The 21,796-nt window shown below is 41.0% G+C and overlaps 1 protein-coding gene across 5 annotated transcripts in view; it reads left to right on the top strand.

Moving 5' to 3' along the window:
- LOC135700491 (proton channel OtopLc-like) overlaps positions 1–21,796 on the top strand; it is a 53,574-nt gene that overhangs the window by 21,452 nt on the left and 10,326 nt on the right. The window contains exon 1 of one of the 5 annotated variants that reach the window (XM_065221023.1): positions 16,557–16,702. The exons of the other annotated variants lie outside the window; for them this stretch is intronic. Coding sequence (XP_065077095.1) covers positions 16,665–16,702 — 38 coding nt within the window. The 5' untranslated portion in view covers positions 16,557–16,664. Of the gene's footprint in view, positions 1–16,556; positions 16,703–21,796 lie in introns of those variants that run through there. 5 annotated transcript variants of the gene reach the window in all.

The raw sequence follows: 21,796 nt of genomic DNA, 5'->3' as shown, positions 1-21,796 counted from the left end.
AGCAAAATTTTGACACGCTGCTCCTCTTGCTTGGATGTCATTTTGAAAACTGGAGAGCAAACGGTGAAAACTTATCATAGCAACCATTGTATATACACTCAACTACCTAACATAAATACACTTGAAGTTGACCAAATCTTGCGCGTTTCAGACTTTAGCTTACAAGTAAAAATTCGAAAGTAATTCGAAAAACTTGTTTTTATGCGAAATGAGGTTTTGCAACCATGCCTACATCCACTCAGTGTAGAATCCTTAACCAGCAAACGCTCATTTACTCGCCTCTAGCCTGTCCCCCCGGATCTACCGAATAGCATTACTTGGGGCGAGGGTCTGTGCTCAAAAGATATCAATCCTGGAATTTCAAACGCTTAACCCTAGAATGGTAGTTCGGGGGGTCAGAAACACCCCTTCAAAATTTGAAGCCATTTGATCCACGGGAAGGTGTCCATCATGGCTCTTTCGGCTCTAGAGATCATGCACTTATTACGTAATATTTTAAAAACAAATTTTCTCATGTTTTCTTACACGGGAGGCAGGGAATCTCAGAAATACCTTACAAAATCATAAGGAATAGCATGAAAACTAGACTAACATTTGAAAAGGGCGTAACTCTTAAATGCAAACAAACCATATTTTGCCACATATGGAGAGAACAGTTCACAAACTACTCGATAAACACGAAGAAGTAGAAGAAAATATCACTTCAAATCATCAAAACGTTTCTTCTTACATGGCGTATTTCCAACTTTCAACTCTATGATGCATCTTGTTGTTGCGCCTTGCACCAGAACAACGAATTATATTGTTTTAATATGCCAAACGTACTGATTCTGTAGTATCTAGTCACGCCCGATTCATTTGAAATGCCGATTTACATTTCACGTGTAAACAACGAACAAAAAGAAGACCAAAACATCTCCGGGCGTAATTCCACTCTCACAAAATTTGCAAAACAAGAACCAAGGCGGAACAACAAACAAAAAATCTCGAGGGTGTATTTGCACGGCGTATCACCAGATGTAATAACATGTAAGAAATTATTAGGGCGCATGATGTTTTATTCTCAATTTAACGACAAAGAAAACTTTTTTTGAGTTTTTAGTGATGCATGATGATAGATTACACTATTAACTATATGTCAAGCTTATAAAATTAATTTTTAGGTCATCAAAATTCGGAAGCGATATGGTCATTTTTGAGCTACGCCCTTTTCAAATGATAGTCTAGATGAATACAGAACATGAATCGCTGTGTAATTCTTCTTTGCGATTTATTGCATTATCACCTCGAAATTTCAAAAGCACAAATATGAGTCCTCACAAAACATACAACATTGTGACTGGAACCAATACAACCATTCAATCAATTCTGTGAAAACGAATTCTCACATGACCATAATTTGAAGAGCCCCTTTCTCATTCGAAGCTCATCGTCACTGTCAATTGAGTCACTCACTATCATTTGATATACGACAGTGGAGTATGGAAGAAACCCAACAAAATTTAAGGTCGATGTCGACCCAATGTCGTGTTCTTGGGTCAAGTTTGGGTTTATGTTGGGTCAATGTCGGGTCAATGTTTGGTTGGGGTTTGGTAGAAGTCAGGTTGGTTTCGGGTTGGTTTTCTCATTTTCATCAAAAATGTTCAATTGATTTTGAGACTTGCAGACTTGATCCTCAAAAAAACCTTCGTCAAAATCTCATTCATTTTTTCGTCAATGACAAAGATTAACCTGGTAACAAAAAGTGTAATATCGTACATTCTGTGTCACACTAATGTTATTCAAGCAGTTCAGGACGTAGATGCTTGTTCACATTGACGGCTCCATGTAATTGTGTTGCTCAAGTCATTTAATTTCGTTAAAAATTTAGTTAATATAAAAATCTACACATGTTCGTCACTGACAGCATTGTCATTTACAATTGACATGGTTTACCTTGACTGTGACTGTTAGTTCAAATGAGTGACCAAAAGCAGAATTGTCAATATCACCGTGGTATTGTCGAGATTTTGCAACACTGCACAACAGTGTCCGAGATTTGTGTTCCAGAAAATTTAAGTGACAGGACAAGCATTCATGACGGCCATTTCGGGACTCTTCGAGGAATTACCTTAATCCATGGTATCATATTCGATTGTCTTCGTGTGAAAAATAAAATGAACAACTTTGCTGAACAACACCCGCCTTACTTATGGCGAGGGCCTAACGCGATATGTACGGTTTTCTATTCAACCAGGCATAGGAACAACAATGTTTGCATGGGAATAACTTTTTTAGTTTTGCAATGGAATTGACTAGAGTTTTCACAATTACACTCCCCATCATAAGTTTAGGGTCACCCTTTAGAAATGTTTTTTGCTCTTATCTCTGCCATTTTATGACCGATGTTCGATGTTTATAGCTCATTTGAAAGATATTAACTGAAATTTAGTTCGTAGCAAAATTAATTGAAAGTGATAGTAGAACGCTTGTTCTATACCCATCGAGATGCGTTTGTAAAAGTTTGGTTGACATTTTAGAATATGGTTTAAATCAACAAAATAGTTATTCAAGTCATCAATCAAAAGTTTGAGGTCACCCCACAGTATGATTTATCACTTCCACTTTCATCTGAAAATTTGGCCAACTCAATTCTGAGAAAATCAGCCATGAATATTCAGTGTGAATTTTGTAACTTTAAGAGAAGTTTTAGCAACAATCAATACGAAACTAACGATTTTAAATTGGCTCACTACTTGACTAGCCTATTGGTCCCAAACAAATTGACTAACGTAACCCATTCTAGTATAAAGTCCAGTACTAGACTATGTTTGTTTGATTTGCTATGAAAGTTTGACATATAAAATGAGGGGTTAGTGGATTTTCCTATGCTTCGAGGGTTGAATCGATTAGCTTGAAACCGAAGATAGTACCAGAGCTGGGCCAAAAAGTTGAGCTCGTTTCTTCGGGACCTGCTAGTCTTAGAGTTACCTCTATGGTTTTAGCACAAACGAAGTGACAGACGACTAACTGGCGAAGAAATCCATTTAAATGATGTGATTCACTGTAATAGAATTTTCTTGGAAGCTTGTGCCATCATCCACCAGATGGGTTAGTTTTTTTGTTTTGATTTGAACAAAGTTGATTTTGTGTACAATGATTCTTTGACAGTGTGCAAAGAGTGCGTATAATTTTGTCATTTTTTTATGCATTTCAGTTTTGAGTAGAGTGAAAGAGATAGAACCAAAATATTCTAGTACATTTGGTGAAAATGCTAGTTCAATCCAATAGTAGTGTTGCCATGTGGTACAATCCAGTAGTAGTGGTGTTGCCATGTGGTACACTGAAAAATTGCAATAGCAGGTTAGTCACCAAAGTTTTCGAGCCGCTCCGTCTGTCACTTCGTTTGTGGTTTTAGTGTATAAAAACTGCAAAATATCATAAACCAGTTATTTACAAGCTAAATTTCAGATAATACCTTTCAAATGTGCTTTTTGTGCACCGGAATAAGATTGTTTAAGATTATTTTAACAACAACAACAACAACAACATACAACCTGGTTTTAAATTATGAGTGTCCATGGGATGGCCCACCGCAAGATCCGGAATATCCGTATTGGATCATAGTATAAATTTATTTTTGTCTGCAACTATATGGAATGTAGTAAAATTGCTTTTTTATATATCAGCTGGTCACTCGGATGGTCCTCAGGAAGTTCCGGAACATCCGCAATATTAATTGCGTCGAAAAATTGAGCCTTGATTTGTATCTGCAACTGTATGGAACGCAGAAAAATTGTGATTTTTATATACCAACTGGTGCTTTGACTCTGAGTGGTCACCGAATGGCCCAACGAAAGATCCGTAAAAATGATTTTGTAGAATTCGGGATCAAAGTATGCCTTGATTTTGACGTGGGACTACGTCTGTGATTTCTATATGGGGGTAAACTTTGTGAAAATCGAAAATGAAAATCGAGATTTCAAAGTTGAATTTCATCCGGTCTCACCAAACGATGTTTATTCAATCACCGCGTGGTGAGTGGTGGTGTTCTCCAGTACACAACGAAAGGGCTCCCCGCAAACAGCTAGCTATCAAGGCTGTCCTCAACCGCTGATCGGATTCAGTTCCAATTACCGTGTGTGGTGGTGTCCGGTCGTCGAAATCAGCAGCAGCAGCAGTGCTTTCGGCACGTGGCGTTGAACATTGTTCTTCAGCACACAACAAAAGGCTGCCTGCAAGCAGTGAGCTGCAGCCCACATGAACATCCATAGAAAGAGGAAGAAGCCACACCGCCACCAAACGGTGGTGGTGGTGTTCTCCAGTACACAACGAAAGGCTGCTTCCAAGCAGCGAACTGCAGCCCATATGACCATTCATAGAATGAGGAAGAAGCCGCACCGCTATTGATCGGAATCAGTAGCTAGCTCTTCGTGAGTCGCTGTGGGTCATCTATGTCAAGCGCGACAGAGAGAACCCCGCTCAAATTCCTATTCCTACACACAACACAAGCTCCTGCTGCAGTTAACAAATAAGATTTATTATATAAGACCACGTAGTCCTACGTCACCATTGCGTACAACCCCGTCTCTTGTAGTTTTTTTTTTTTTTCCGCTGTTCGGGACATAACACCACTGCGACCAGTTATTTGATCTATCTCCATCACTAGAAATGATGAAGTATTCAGATTTGGTACAGTTGTCATTCTTGCCTTCATCGCAAGGAATCGATTCTAATTGAAAGGTCCCGCTATTTACACCCTTCGAAGAGTAAGAGCACCCTCTAAAGGCGCGCTCCTTTGTCAGTCAAAATTGGATTCCTTACCAACAAATTTAAGCAATGGCACCGATAATGACCATGCATCAGAACCCTAGTTTTAACCACTTCAAACTAGGGAACAACGAATAGAATACCAGGAATCACATAGATGAAGGCTAACTAATTCATGTTTTCCTTGTTTCAAGATCATCCTCGGTGGACAAAGCCGAGTCTTGTCACATTAACAAGGCATAAAAGTTAACAAGGACTAAGATGTGTTCCTTTGATTACTGAAAAATCCTGTTCCCCTAGTTTGAAGTAGTCAGGGCTGGCAACCGGTGGTAGATCTTACATCCCGTAACGTACCACGAAAAGGTGATGTATCCAACTACAAACTACTAGGCACGACTATCGAACGGGTGCATTGCGTGAAAGACTTGGCGTTTTTCTAGACTCAAAGCTGACATACTCACACCATATATCGTATGTCGTCGACAAAGCGTCCAGAACGCTTGGCTTTGTCTTCAAGATTACTAAGAACTTCACAGACATTTACTGCTTGAAATCGCTCTATTTCTCTCTCGTACGATCTACGTTGCAATACTGCTCTGCTGTCTGGAGCCCGAACTACAATAATGGGGCCGAGCGAATTGATCATGTTCAACGACGTTTTCTTCGCTTCGCGCTCCGTAAGCTGCCTAGGAGATACCCACTTCGTCTTCCAAGATAGGAGAATCGCTGCCAATTGATCAATGTCGAGCCCTTACGTATCCGAAGAGATGTTTTCAGAGCCTTAACCATCGCGGATACTCTGCAAGGAAGAATCGACAGCGAAGCAATTCTACAACAAGTGAACATTAATGTTCAACCTCGATCACTACGCAACAGTCTTATGCTGAGACTTCCACTTCTTCGAACTAATTATAGCTTAGGGAGCGCTAAAGGGTGTCCACGATGAAATTGTCACACACAAAATTGATTCGCAAAATTCGAGTTTTCATCCGATTGCCATCAAATTTTCATGGATTGAGAAATAACTATTAAACTTCATTTTACCATTTTACTCGTATTTTATTTACAGTCCATACGCAAATGCCCGCACCTTGGCCTTAACCCCGGCCATAAGATTCTGCACAACCTGTGAATCAACCGTTTTTTGCATGTAAACCCATACTTTCTTCAGTTCCTCGACTGTCTTCACTACCTTAGGTCGTTTAAGAAGGTGTTGCTTCATAATCGCCCAGTACTTCTCGATGGGGCGGAGCTTCGGAGTGTTGGGAGGGTTGAACATTTTCGGCACGAAATTGACCTTATTGTCCGCATACCACTTCAGCACGTCCTTGGAGTAGTGGCATGAGGCCAAATCCGGCCAGAAGATTGTTGGGACGTTGTGGGCCTTCAGGAGAGGAAGCAGCCGCTTCTGGAGGCACTCTTTTATGTACACCTGTCCGTTCATCGTGTCCTGGGTCACGAAAGGTGCACTCCGCTTCCCGCAGATGGCTTGCCAAACCAGGAATTTCTTCGCAAATTTGGACATCTTCTGAGTGCGGACATGCTCCGGAACGCTGAACTTATCCTTGGCCGTGAAAAACAGGTTGCCGGGGATCTGTTTGAAGTCGGCCTTCACATATGTTTCGTCGTCCATGATGCAGCATTCAACTTTCGTCAGCATGTTGAGGTACAACTTCCTGGCACGGGTTTTGGCGGACTTGTTCTGCTTCTCGTCGCGATTAGGGGCCTTTTGTACCTTGAACGTTCGAAGCCCAGCCTTAGTTTTGGCCTTCTGGACAAAACTTCGGCTTAGGTGCAGCTTCTTAGCCACATCCCTAACGGAGGCGTTCGGATTTCGGTTGAAGGCCCCAACTACGCGGTTGTGATTTTTGGTGTTGTACGGAATACTTCCTTCACTTCTGGGCTTCCGATCGGTGGTCAACCGTTCCTCGAACCACTTAATCACTCGCGACACCGTGGAATTCGCGATTCCCAACGTTTTAGCGATGGAACGATGCGAGAGATCCTTGTTCTCGTGATGAATGCACAAGATTTTATCACGCACGAGCTGTTCTTTCGACTCCATTTCCGCGAGTTTTGATCACAGGACTTTAAAACTTGCAGGATGTAAATAATGCACTATGAACTAAATCCACCCAAATTTTCATTAAATTCTACCCAACGGTTAAAAAGTTAGAGCAATTTCATAGTGTGGCAATTTCATCGTGGACACCCTTTATTTACGGCTTGCAGCGAGTGTTCAACCGAGCAGCCTGGATTTTCGATTTCCACTTGACACGGAATGTACTTCGCCGAAGATTCTCTGCCTTTTTTGCTGACCGAAGGCGCTTGATGCCCAACAGCTAAGTGTAAAATTTAAGAATTATAAATTTTTAGTAAGTTGACAATGCTTTCCTAGTTATTTTCGTTTGTAACTGTAGTAACTGTAGTATATGTAGTCTGTATAACCTGTACTTTTTTTACAACGCATCATTGGGACTATTTCTAGTCTGTTGATGCAAACATAACAAATAAACAAATATCCACGTTACGGCGCGGGTTACCCAAGTAACGGTCAAGAACACTACTGCAAATGTGTCCGGCTGTTTGGCCGAATGCCGTTTGACGGAATACTTGAAAAGAGATTTCCAATTTTTGAACACTAATAGATTCCTAAATGACAGCCCTGTGAACTTTTATTTTACTTCCACCAATTTTGGTTTTTGACATTACAAATATGAGATTTTTTGTAAAATTGTATATTGTAGAAAACTGAAATTTTGAATTGTCGATTAATTCATTATATTTTTTAAGGATAAGCTTTTAGTTATGTAATTGGTATTTTTCAAGCCATCCTTGAGCAGTTCTTTGGAGTTTTAATGATCTTATTATTTTGTGCACAGTAAACGCAGCAGCTTGTCATAAAATTAAGACATATCAGAATTTTAAAAAAAATACAGTCAAGATTCCTATAGTACGGATTCGTTCTTGCCGGATTCCTATAGTACGGTTACCCCTGGATTCCTATAGTGCGGTCGATCCGGCATTAACGAATACACGTAGCATATGGGATTTGACCTAATTGGGACCAAACACTGATTGTAGGCTAATTTGAAGAGATAACTTCCTGGTGTCTTCTGAACAGTTATTAAACAGAATATTTGCCACCTTTTGGGAACATTTAGCATCCGGAAAGTCACAAGTCTGGTCCTGTGGAAGACCCGGAACATCCGTAAAAGTGGTCAATTCATGAAACTGATCCAAGAGCTCCGCGGTTTTTTCGAAACCACTCCTAGACACCTTATCAGAATGAATTTGAAATTGTGAGTAGAATATGGACACTGGAGACCACGGGATGGTTCACCGGAAGATCCGGAACATCCGTAAAAGTGGTCAATTCATGCAATTTATCCTAGAGCTCCGTGGTTTTTTCGAAACCTCTCTTAGACGTCTTATCAGAATGAATTTGAAGTTGTGACCAGAATATAGACTCTACGGACTACGGGATGGTCCTCCGAAAGATCCGAAGCATCCGTAAAAGTGGTCAATTCATGAAACTGATCCTAGAGCTCCGTGGTTTTTTTGAAACCTCTCGTAGACGTCTTATCAGAATGAATTTGGAGTTGTTACTGGAATATACACTCCGAGGACTACGGGATGGCCCTCCGGAGGATCCGGAACATACGAAAAAGTGGTCAATTCATTAAATTGATCCTAGAACTCCACGGTTTTTTTCAAAACCGCTCGTAGACGTCTTATCAGAATGAATTTGGAGTTGTTACTGGAATATACACTCCGCGGACTACGGGATGGTCCTCCGGAACATCCGGAACATCCGTAAAAGTGGTCAATTTATTAAATTGATCCTAGAACTCCACGGTTTTTCAAAACCGCTCGTAGACGTCTTATCAGAATGAATTTGGAATTGTTAATGGAATATACACTCCGAGGAATACGAGATGGCTCACCGGAAGATCCGGAACATCCGTAAAAGTGGTCAATTCATGCAACTGATCCTAGAGCTCCGTGATTTTTTCGAAACCTCTCGTAGACGTCTTATCAGAATGAATTTGGAGTTGTAACCAGAATACAGACTCTGAGGACTACATGATGGTCCTCCGAAAGATTCGGAACATCCGTTTTTTGAAAGCACTCATAGACGTCTTATTACAATGAATTAAGATTTGTGACTAGAAAATGGACGCTAGGGACTACGGGATGGTTCACTAAAAGATCCGGAACGTCCGTAAAAGTGGTCAATTCATGAAACTAATCCTAGAACTTCTCGGTTTTTGCGAAACAACTTATAGACATCTTATCAGAATGAATTCGGCGTTGTGACCTGAATATGGCCTCTGTGGACCATGGGATGGTTAACCGGAAGATCCGGAACATGCGTAAAAGTGGTCAATTCATGAAATTGATCCCAGAACTCCGCGGTTTTTTCGAAACAACTTATAGACATCTTATCAGAATGAATTCGGAGTTGTGACCTGAATATGGATACTGGGGACCACGGGATGGTTCACTGGAAGATCCGGAACATCTGTTAAAGTTGTCAATTCATGAAACCGATCCTAGAACTCCGTGGTTTTGTCGAAACCACTTATAGGCGTCTTATCAGAATGAATTCAGAGTTTTGAATGGAATATGGACTATGGGGACTATGCTATGGTCTTCCGGAAGATCCGGAACATCCGTAAAAGTGGTCAATTCACGAAACAGATTCTAGAGCTCCGCGCTTAATTCGAACCCACTCATAGACTGGTCCATAATTGAAATTGATCCTAGAGCTCCACGGTTTTTTCGAAACCATTCATAGACGTCTTATCAATATGAATTAGGAGTTGTGACCAGAAAATGGATGCTGGGGGTCACGGGATGGTTTACTAAAAGATCCGGAACATCCGAAAAGTGATCGATTCATGAAACCGATCCTAGAACTCCGTGAAACCAGTCATAAACATCGTATCAGAATGAAATCGGAGTTGTGTTTGGAATATGGACTCTGGAGACTACGGGATCGTCCTTTGGAAGATCCTGAACATCCGTAAAAGTGGTCAATGCTTGAAAATGTCCTAGAGCTCTGCGGTTTTTTTTTCGAAACCCTTAATTCAGAGTTGTGACCAGTAAATGGACGTAAAGTATACCATAGTACAATCTGTTAAATATGTTTAATATTTCAATTGCTAAAAAAAATATCAAATTCTCCAAAAAGTGCACAATCCAATGGTCTCTTCAATATTTAGATGGTTATAACTAGTATGGGTTCCCTTCACCTTTCTAAGTAGATGATTGATAAACTTTACATCCGATCCCTTGTGATTGCAAAGATTGTGGCCATGTGTATAGTGCGATCTTGTATTTTAAAAATCAAAAAATATGTGCAACAATTTAGAATCTCGTTTCTAGCGTGTACAATTGGTTTAAAAAATCGACAAAATTGGTAACGTGGACACTAAAAGAAGGTACCGTAAAATGTAGGTAACTTTGAAAGAAGAATATAATGATTAAATTTACCTTCTGCACTATTTACCAATTGGAAACATTAGTTCTATTTTGTAGCTTACGGTATAACCTTTGATATGCTATGGAGTTTTTGTATAGTTTTACAAATATGTGAAATTTTTTTTACAATTTTATAAGATAATTTTCATTCTAATCAGATCATTAACGACTCCAACGAATTCACAATCATCATAACATGAAGAATAGATACATGGCTTATCTATCTCTGGAGGATTTGCTAAATAAATAAATATGAATAAGAACTCAATAAGATGATACTTTTAAATGATTTTTTAAATAACATTTTGATGTGATAAATAAAACGTATGACAACTATAACAACATAAAAGATAGTCTCTCGTTAACTTGTAACTCCAAAGAAAAATCCACAAGAAGTCAAAAGAAAGAAGTCCAAGAAATCCAAAGAATAATCTTCAAAAAATCAGTTAAAAGTGCCTAGATGCTACTAAAATGCTTAAATACCACCTAGAAATCATCCATGAAAATATATAGAAAAATCATACCAATGAGCGGTTCTAAGAAAACCACACAGTGCTGAGATCAGTTCCATGAATAAAACATTTTAACGGACGTTCTGGATATTCCGGAACACCATCCCATGGACCCATTTTCCAGTAACAACTCCAAATTTATTCTGATGAGACGTCTATGATTCCATGGTCTCAAGGGTCTATTTTCCGATCACAACTACGAATTCATATATATGATTATAAATTTATAAGACGTCTATGAGTGTTTTCGAATAAAAAAACACCGAGCCCTAGGATCAGTTTCACGAATTGTTAACTTTTACGGATGTTTCGGATCTTTCGGAGGGTCCGCTGGTCCCCATGGTTAATTTTCTGGCAATGACTACAAATGAATTAATTAGACGCCAATGCGTAGTTTGGATAAAAAAAATGTGGAGCTCTAGGCTCACTTTCATGAATTAAACACTTTTACGGCAGTTCCGGATCTTCCTGGTAGACCATCTCGTGGAACCAAGAGTTCTTTTTCCGGTCACAACTCCCATTTTGTTCTGATACGACATCTATGAGGGGTTTCTAAAAATCGAAAAAGCTCTAGGATCAGTTTTATGAATGAACCATTTTAACGGATGATCCGGATCCTTTGGAAGGCCATTCCGTGGTCCCTATGGTCAATTTTCCGAACACAACTCCCAATTCATAATGATAAGACGCCAATAAGCTGTTTTGAAAAAAATTGGATCAGTTTCATGAATTGAACACTTTTACGGATGTTCCGGATCCTCCGGTGAACCAATCCGTGTTTTCTACGATTAATATTCCGGTCACAACTCATAACATTCTAATAGGACGTCTTTAAGAGATTTCGAAAAAACCGCGGAGCTCTAGGATCAGTTTCATGGATTTACCACTTTTAAGGATGCTCCGAATCTGCCGGAGGACCATAACGTGGTCCCCAGGGTTCATATTACAGTCACAACTCCAAATTTATTCTAAATAGTCGTCAATGAGAGGTTTCGAAACATCTGCTGAGCTCTAGGATCAGATTCATGAATTAACCACTTTTACGGATGTTCCAGATCTTCCGGTGGACTATCCCGTGGTCCCCTGGGTCCATATTCCACTCACAATTTCGAATTCATTCTGATAGGACGTCTAGGAGTGATTTCGAAAAACCTGCTGAGCTCTAGGACCAGATTCATGAATTGACCACTTTTACGGATGTTCTGGATCTTTCGGTGGACCATCCCGTGGTATCCAGTGTCCATACTCCACTCACAATTTCAAATTCATTCTGATAACATGTCTAAGAGTGATTTCGAAAAATCTGCTGAGCTCTAGGATCAGATTCATGAATTAACCACTTTTACGGATGTTCCAGATCTTCCGGTGGACTATCCCGTGGTCCCCTGGGTCCATATTCCACTCACAATTTCGAATTCATTCTGATAGGACGTCTAGGAGTGATTTCGAAAAACCTGCTGAGCTCTAGGACCAGATTCATGAATTGACCACTTTTACGGATGTTCCGGATCTTTCGGTGGACCATCCCGTGGTATCCAGTGTCCATACTCCACTCACAATTTCAAATTCATTCTGATAACATGTCTAAGAGTGATTTCGAAAAATCCGCTGAGCTCTAGGATCAGATTCATGAATTGACCACTTTTACGGATGTTCCAGATCTTCCGGTGGACTATCCCGTGGTCCCCTGGGTCCATATTCCACTCACAATTTCGAATTCATTCTGATAAGACGTCTAGGAGTGATTTCGAAAAACCTGCTGAGCTCTAGGACCAGATTCATGAATTGACCACTTTTACGGATGTTCCGGATCTTCCGGTGGACCATACCGTGGTCTCCAGTATCCATATTCCAGTCACAATTTCGAATTCATTCTGATAAGATGTCTAGGAGTGGTTTCGAAAAATCCGCTGAGCTCTAGGATCAGATTCATGAATTGACCACTTTTACGGATGTTCCGGATCTTCCAGTGGACCATCCCGTGGTCTCCAGTGTCCATATTCCACTCACAATTTCAAATTCATTCTGATAACATGTCTAAGAGTGATTTCGAAAAATCCGCTGAGCTCTAGGATCAGATTCATGAATTGACCACTTTTACGGATGTTCCAGATCTTCCGGTGGACTATCCCGTGGTCCCCTGGGTCCATATTCCACTCACAATTTCGAATTCATTCTGATAAGACGTCTAGGAGTGATTTCGAAAAACCTGCTGAGCTCTAGGACCAGATTCATGAATTGACCACTTTTACGGATGTTCCGGATCTTCCGGTGGACCATACCGTGGTCTCCAGTATCCATATTCCAGTCACAATTTCGAATTCATTCTGATAAGATGTCTAGGAGTGGTTTCGAAAAATCCGCTGAGCTCTAGGATCAGATTCATGAATTGACCACTTTTACGGATGTTCCGGATCTTCCAGTGGACCATCCCGTGGTCTCCAGTGTCCATATTCCAGTCACAACTTCGAATTCATTCTGATAAGATGTCTAGGAGTGGTTTCGAAAAAACCGCGGAGCTCTAGGATCAGATTTATGAATTGACCACTTTTACGGATGTTCCGGATCTTCCGGTGGACCATCCCGTGGTCTCCAGTATCCATATTCCAGTCACAATTTCGAATTCATTCTGATAAGTTGTCTAGGAGTGGTTTCGAAAAAACCGCGGAGCTCTAGGATCAGATTCATGAATTGACCACTTTTACGGATGTTCCGGATCTTCCGGTGGACCATCCCGTGGTCCTCTGAGTTCATATTCAGGTCACAACTCCGAATTCATTCTGATAAGACGTCTATGAGCGGTTTCGAAAAAACCGCGGAGCTCTAGGATTAGTTTCATGAATTGACCACTTTTACGGATGTTCCGGGTCTTCCGGAGGATCAGGCTCTTGACGTTCCGGATGCTAAATGTTCCCAAAAGGTGGCAAATATTCTGTTTAATAACTGTTCAGAAGACACCAGGAAGTTATCTCTTCAAATTACCCTACAATAAGAGTTTGTCCCCAATTAGCTCTAATCCCATATGCTACGTGTATTCGTTAATGCCGGTTCCTATAGTGCGGTCCCTATTAACCGTACTATAGGAATCTTGACTGTATGAGCTTTTTCCTTCTTTCAAACATGAGCAGTTCTTTGGAGTTTTGTTATTCGGCATTTGGCCAAACGGCATTCGGCCAAACGTCCCATCCGGCCAAATGACATTCGGTTAAATGACCCGGAACCTATGCAAAAAGTGCAATATGTTGCTTGCTGATATAAGGCTAATATAAAATTTTAAAGCCAAATAGCCTATATTGCAAAAAGAGTCCTTATCGGGCTATCAACGGGATTGGTGGTTACTTGGGTAATTTGGGTAGTGCATTTCGAATTACTGCATCACTATTCGATAAAAAATAAATCGACATGGATACACAGAAACCATCTAGGTAAATGCATAACGAATTGAATGTTCAACAAACATAAGAATCACATACCTCTAATAACGAAAAATGGTTCACGACTTGTTACGGAGCTGAAGCTCGTAAGAGGATCAAATCGCGATAATTTGTTATGATGACACAGTCCCGTGGGCTATTTCCATAAAAACTGCAAACTTGACAAGCATCGCCACTCGGTGGATGATAATTGTTCCTTTGAAGCACGCGGGACAATTCACGCGCCTTCTGTTACTGAAAATCGTAAACATTTATGTGAAATAACAATATTTGTGTTCGTTTAAATCATATTGACACATTTTCAAATCCATCAGTTCCTTGCTTTCATATATAAACAACAAATAAGATTAGTTATCACGACGTAATAATTGAACTTTTCTTGCTCTTACTTTTGTCTTCAATTGACATTGGCCAAATCTGATGGACTAGAACCTGGACAATATTGCTCGTGCCATCACATAGATAGGAGCAAATGTGCCAAATTTATGCCTTATAACCGATAAGGCACACGAGACAGCCCATTCGATATCGACCCTCTATTTACCGATCAATTACCGCTTCACGAATCCGCTCGTCATCATTCAATGTTTATCAAAATAAAAATCAAAATACGAGGCTATTTACCGTTAAATCTTGCATCAGCAGCTTTTCTGGAACAAAAGTCTTTTTTAACAGATTATCAGTAGGGTTACGTACCGTTTTCAGAATCAAGACTAATTTCCGCCTGTTGTAAAAAAAACCTACACAAAACTTGAAAAGCCTCTACTTAATCAGATAATTGCCATCTTTTCTGCCGAATTCATAAACATTTGGAGAAACATGTATTTTTGGATGTGACGTCTGACGATGAAATAACTTTACAGTATATTGTACTGCTGTTGATGCTTTTGTGTCAAAATTCACACATTTAATAGTACCCTGTAAATTTAAGGTACTACCACGATGCATCGGTACCGTAAATCACTTCTGAGATAAGAGCAATTCAAGCACATTTATGAGCCACAATGTCTGAGGATACAGGTGGAAGGGGGGATGGCTGCGTCTTGCCAGTCTAAAATTGGCGATGTCGCGATACGGCGCACAGAGAGATATTTCCTCAATCTAACTGGTCAAAAGTAGATTTTTGAAATGAACTAAAATAGATTCCAAATTGATGCATTGTATACTCAAAGGAAAGAAGAGCAATGGTTTAGGCTTTTAATTGCTTATTCAAAACAAACAACGTAATGGTATCAATTCAATTTGGCAGATTTTGTATCGTCCAAGTCCGCTCAATGTGATCGTTGTAGTTTTCTTGCCTCTGTTTGCTGCTGAATCTGTTTGAAGTATTTATTCTTCATGATATCAGTAGATTTTGCCAAACTTTGGCTTCGTTCAAATAGTTCGTCCATAGCAGAGTTTTTTCAACTATGATTCCAATATATCATGGTAAGACAGTTAAGATATTCTGTAATATTCTGTGATGCCTTTTATTGAACATTAATGACACGTATGTACAGAAGATATTAGCGAAAAAAAATGCTGCGATTATTTGCGATCTTTAGAGATCTTATAACATGATGATATCGAGTCAAAATAGATAAATCCTACACAAAAATGAACAAAACTGCTTTTATGCAACTCAACCTTTGCATGAAATTTTTAGTCATGAAAATTTGCATATACAATTTGGTCAAAAAATAGCGGGCCATGCTCAAGAGAAGGAGGTAGATCTTATTTAGGAAAATTTGCATCTCGTAAACCACTTTCTGTTCTGTTAAATGTTGTTTAAACTTCATTATCAATTATAGCAGAAAGGCACTGAAAAAAAAATATATGTAAAAATTATTAGTAAAAAAGGAAAAAGTAAAGTTGTCTTTTGAATAGAATTGTGATGAATGTATTTTTTTTTTTGTAATTTTCTCGTCTTGGGATCAAATACAAATTTGGTATAGTTTGTAGCAAATCATGAAAAGTTATCTTAAGCTAAAATTAGTGTATTTTTTATACATATTTTCTATTAATAGTATTTATACATTGTTCTCAAGACTTCGTCCTTCGACGGCAACTAAATTCGAAAAACACTTTTCGATGTATAAATATTCGAAAAATAAACTTCATTAAAAAAAATCCTCCCTCTCAAAACATGATCCCGCCCCTGTTTTGCCTAAAATCATTATAATTCTACAAAAGAGTGTTTTTTGACAAGTTTGGCCAGCTAGAATAGTAAAATACCCCACTATGTGGTGGATGCTCTCGCCGTCATAGTAGGTTATTTAGATTACAAACGTGACGGTAGCCACTTACTGCTGTGACCGACTAGCGACCGCGACGATGTCTGTAAGCCACCGTGAGAATAACACCAAAAACCAGTTCAGTTCTTGTTCGACTTCAGTGACGATTGGATCCCATTTCTTACGCGTGATAATTCTCATCGGTGTGTGATAACCAACCATAAGATTACAGTATTAGAAATCGCGTGTGATATTTCAAACTCGCGTTTATGGGTGCTTCGTCGGATCCGGATTTTACCCATCAGAGGTTGGTAGAAGTAACGTTATCAAAGCGTGTTGTAAATACCTGTAAGAGCTGAAGTGTCACTCGTTACGCTCAATTTTGTTTCTTCAGCCTGGTCACTAATCCAGCATTTAGTTGTTCGGTATTCTATTCAACTGGATTTGAACCGTAAAACTGAAATTTCAGTGCAAATTAGCGAAAATACTGACATTCACTAAATACACACTGAACTACGGTAACATTTATTTTAATATACTGGACACAAAATGTGTAATTACTGAGAAAGTTCTAAATTGTCTGTATTGTACGAAAAGTCAGTAATTGTCAATTGAACAAGAATTGTCTGTCATTTTTTGCAATCGTCATGAGTGAAAATTCAGAACGCACGATTGCACTGAATTGGAGGTCATCTCGCGGTATCTGATGTTCATATCAAAGGTATTCTACCAATAAAAACACCATTCACAGTGACTCCGAACCCTAGGCGGCTTATATGCAGGTGCCAGAGAAGGAAGAAGTGTTAGTTTGTTCACTAAAATGAATTTAAAAAAAGGTAAGAGGTTGTATCCAAGACATGACCGTAGATTTGACGTAGGATTACGAAAGATAGTTTTGATGTCGCAGCAAAAGTAAAGTAAAGGAAATATTAAATTTATGTCTTAACTCGTTATCAGTGAAAAAGTTCGGTTGAAATTCGAAAGCAATTAGAGAGTTCTGTTTTTAAAGGTGCTCTGTCAGTATCCTGGACGATTTGTCTAGGATACAAGCCCTTACATGAACTCTTAGTTAACCTTTTTATCAGTCATTTGTGGTCCTGAAAGGACCGATCGGTTGGAAGCTTGGAAGCCAGTTTAGAACAATGCTGTGGATTTTTTTTCCCTAGATGTTCTTGGAGATGATAGCGGTGCGGAAATGAAATATGTATTAGGGAAAACACATCAATCACAGAAGCTGTGCATACCGGACGGTACTTACGGTTATGCTTTTTGATGCAAATTTAAGTCCCTTCTAATTCTAAGAGAATTCGGCAAGATTTTTTTTTTTTTTTGCATAATTCTCTTAATAGAAGGGGCTTAAATTTGCATCAAAAGGCTTAAATATAGGTACCGCCCAATATGTTCAGTTCTCGGTATCAATATTCAGCGACTGTGCTAGGGAAACCACTTTTCCCATCACGGAAACGCCTCGTTTTCTGATGACAAAAAAATCGAATACGAATTTTCATGCACAAACCGCACGGAAAGATAGTAAAAAAAGCAAAAATTGATTGAAAGAATTTCTTTGCTAAATTTTGCCCATCGTGAGATATTTGCAATTAACCATATAAATTCGAGTTTTTTGCTTTTCTCTAGGGTTTTAGGGAAAGCCTTACCTTAATTTGAAGTGTTTCTGGTTAATTTTCAAGGTCATGAGGTATTCGTTCATTGCGAGAATTAGTATGTACCAGTTCAATACTTGACGCATTTGACCACAAACGTTTGGTTGTTGGGTACATTAAAGGGTGTCCCACATCAAATTGCATCGCGGAAAAAAACGCTGTAGAAAATTACCTAGTTGACCAATCCTTTTCAAACTTTCAGACAATAAAATATAACCCATTAGTAAGCGTTTGGCATATTTATTTCATTCAACTTCAGTACCATAACCGTCAGACACCTTGCGCTTAATTCCACTCATTTGGTTCTGTACAACAGCTGGATGCAGCTTCTTCTGTACGGAAACCCACTTTTTCTTCATGTCTTCCTCAGGTTTGACCTCCTTGCTTCCTAAGTGCTTGCTTCATAATAGCCCAGTATTTTTCGATGGGCCTTAGTTCCAGTGCGTGGGGGGGGTCCTTGGGTACGAAAGTGACCCCGTTGGCTTCGTACCACTCCAGGACAACATTTAAATAGTTGCACGAAGCTAAATCCGGCCAGAAGATCGTAGGACCCTTGTGTTGCTTGTTGAGGTAGATCTTCCCGTTTACAGTCCCGGTAATCACGAACGGTGCACTCCGTTTGCCACATGAGCAGATCGCTTGCCAAATCATGTATTTCTAGGCAAACTTTGAAAGTTTCTGCTTCCTTACTTCCTCGGGAACATCGAACTTGGGCTGGGCGGTGAAGAACAGTAGCCCCGGAAGCTGCCGGAAGTCCGTCTTGACATAAGTCTCATCATCCATGATGAGACAATGAGGCTTCGTCAGCATCTGGATGTACAGTTTCCGGGCCCGTCACTTTCCCACCGTATTTTGCCGTTTGTCACGATTTGGAGCCTTCTGCACTTCGTACGTATGCAGTCCTTCCCGGTGCTTGGTTCTCTGAACGAAATACTTGGACAGATTCAACTTTTTGACCTCATCCCTGACCGAAGCATTGGGATTCCACTTATACGCTTTAACGACACACTTGTGATCCTGATCACTAATTGTACATCCATTCTGCCCGCATTTTTCCTTGCGTTCGATTCTCAGAGTTTCGTAGTAACGTTTAATCACACGACTCACCGTTGATTCCGAGTTGTTTTCCAATGTCCCGATGAGAGAGTTGAGGATTTTCCAGGTGCTTGCACAAAATCAATTCGCGACGTTGCTTTTCGGGTGACGCCATTTTGTTTTCCTTGATTTGTTTTCCGTCGATCTTATTTTCCGTGCTGAGCACCAATGCTACCGACGCCAAGGAGGCAGCTCCCACACCTGGACCCTACCTATCGACCCATCAACTCATGAACCGCGGACCAACGGCTTTACTTCCCTTCCGAAGGAAGGCGTGATCAGAGATGTTATGCCTCAGAACATCCCGGCGGCGCCGACTGGGATTGAACCCAGGCCTGCTGGGGTGAGAGGCAGTCATGCTTACCACTACACAACCTTGGGGATGATGTGGCTGACAGCAAGGCGAGCGAAAGTTCAATGAAAATTAAATCTTAAACAGCAATAATTTATGGTGGTCCTGAAAAGAACCGTTTTGTCATGATGGTTGAGTAATGCTGAGCGCTAATAGCAACAATCAATTGAAACTAACTAACGAAACTAACGATTTTAAATTGGCTCACTACTTGACTAGCCTATTGGTCCCAAGCAAATCAATTAACGTACCCCATTCTAGTATAAATTCCAGTACTACACTATGTTTGTTTTGATTCGCTATGAAATTTTGACAGATAAAATAAGGGGTTTGTGGATTTTCCTATGTTTAGAGGGGTGCATCGATTAGCTTGGGACCGAAGATAGTACCAGAGCTGAGCCAAAAAGTTGAGCTCGTTTCTTCGAGACCTTCTGGTCTTAGAGTTATCTCTATGCTAATAGCCAAGAGACTTCCTGCCAACCATCCGGACAAGGAAACAGCACTACAACACTACCGAACGAAGAGGAATGACTGCAGGGATATCATCCGTGAAGCTAAAAAGGGGAGCTGGGAGTCCTTCCTAGACGAGGTTAACCCCAACCAAACAACAGCTGACCTCTGGAGCAAAGTCAATGCGATAAGCGGTAAAAGGAGAGCCCGTGGTGGTATCGCTATCGAGCACGACGGAACGACCACACGAAATCCAGCTGAAATCGTCGACATCCTCGGCAGCTACTTCGCGTCGCTGTCATCGATTGACAGGTACGACCCAGCATTCCGCCGGAAGAATTGCCCGACTATCCACTCGATAGGAAACATCCCGATCCCGAATGACAGCGACAACCTGGACATCAATCGACCCTTCCGCATGGATGAACTCGCCCTTGCTTTATCTAAAGCTAGAAGCGCAACTGCTGGACCTGATGAAGTGGGATATCCTCTATTTCGATACCTTCCTATCGGGGAGCAGGCTAGGATGCTAGAGTTGGTGAACCAAGAATGGGTGGGTGACACTTTCCCCGACCAGTGGAAACACAGCTTGACCGTCCCAATCCTCAAACCGAACTCCACAGGGCACGAGGTGGACAAATTTAGACCCATTTCGTTGACCTGCTGTGTGTCTAAGCTGGTTGAAGGAATGTTAAACAGGAGATTGATCCTGTACCTGGAGGAAAGGAAACATCTGAACCACCGACAGCATGCTTTTAGACCAGGTCACGGGACCAGCACATACCTCGGCTCCCTCAGCGAAGCTTTATCGTCAATGTCCGCAAATAACCATCACGCTGAATTGGTTGCGCTTGACCTACCGAAGGCCTACAACCGGGCATGGGTGCCAGGTGTTTTGAACCAGTTGATAGCCTGGGGTCTAAAAGGACACGTGTTGAAGTTCATCCAGAACTTCCTCTCGCACCGGACCTTCCAGATTTTCGACGAGGAGACTGGCGTACCGCAAGGGTCGGTGATAGCGGTCACCCTCTTTCTCATTAGGATGAATGGGGTATTCACGAGGTTGGCGGTCGGAATCTTCATTTTCGTGTATGCAGACGACATCGTCCTTATGGCAATTAAGGAGACTGTCAAAGCGATCGAAGAAAAATTATTCAAGCCACGGCCTACATCTCGAATTGGGCATCAAACGCGGGATTCCAGATGTCCGCAGCAAAAAGCGGGTACACTACACCAGTCTACCAGCAAGCACTTCGGATTTCTTCCGCACTCCTTCCTGGTACCCCTGGGATCGCCGCCTGATTACCGGGACTATATGCAAACGCGCCATCGGGCTGAATGAGATAACGTCAGGCACAGACGAGGAAGGTTCCCTCCTAAAGGAGGCCAACAAGTTCCTCAGCGAAATCTCCAACCGAGCTCTCCCCCCAGTGTGCAAGACACATTGGGTTGGAGCCAGAGGCTGGAATAAACCGCCAATTAAGACCGACCACACCATCAAACGGCACTTCAAGGCTGATTCCAATCCCTCTGCGGTAAATCAGGCGGTATTGGATTTGCAGAGAAGGAAGTACGCTGGATACGCCATCCGTTACTCGGACGGTTCCGTAGCCCAGAAAAGGGTGGGCATCGGCATCTCCGGTGACCACCTAAAGGAGTGTCACAGGCTCCCGGATGAGTGCTCTATTTTTTCCGCCGAGGCAGCCGCAGCTTTTATCGCAGTTACTATACCCCGGATACACGGCCAATCGCACTTTCTGCTAGTGTAGTCACTGCACTTGAATCCGCAACCAGCAGGCACCTCTGTATACAGGCCATCCAAGAGTATGCGCCACCCAACACG

This window comes from Ochlerotatus camptorhynchus, unplaced genomic scaffold (genome assembly GCF_037179485.1).
Source record: "Ochlerotatus camptorhynchus isolate MF236.1 unplaced genomic scaffold, CSIRO-AGI_Acam_v1.1 ptg000137l, whole genome shotgun sequence".
Lineage (NCBI taxonomy): Eukaryota > Metazoa > Arthropoda > Insecta > Diptera > Culicidae > Ochlerotatus > Ochlerotatus camptorhynchus.
The sequence above is the reverse complement of the archived record's forward strand: the minus strand, read 5'-3'. Positions and strand labels throughout refer to the sequence as shown.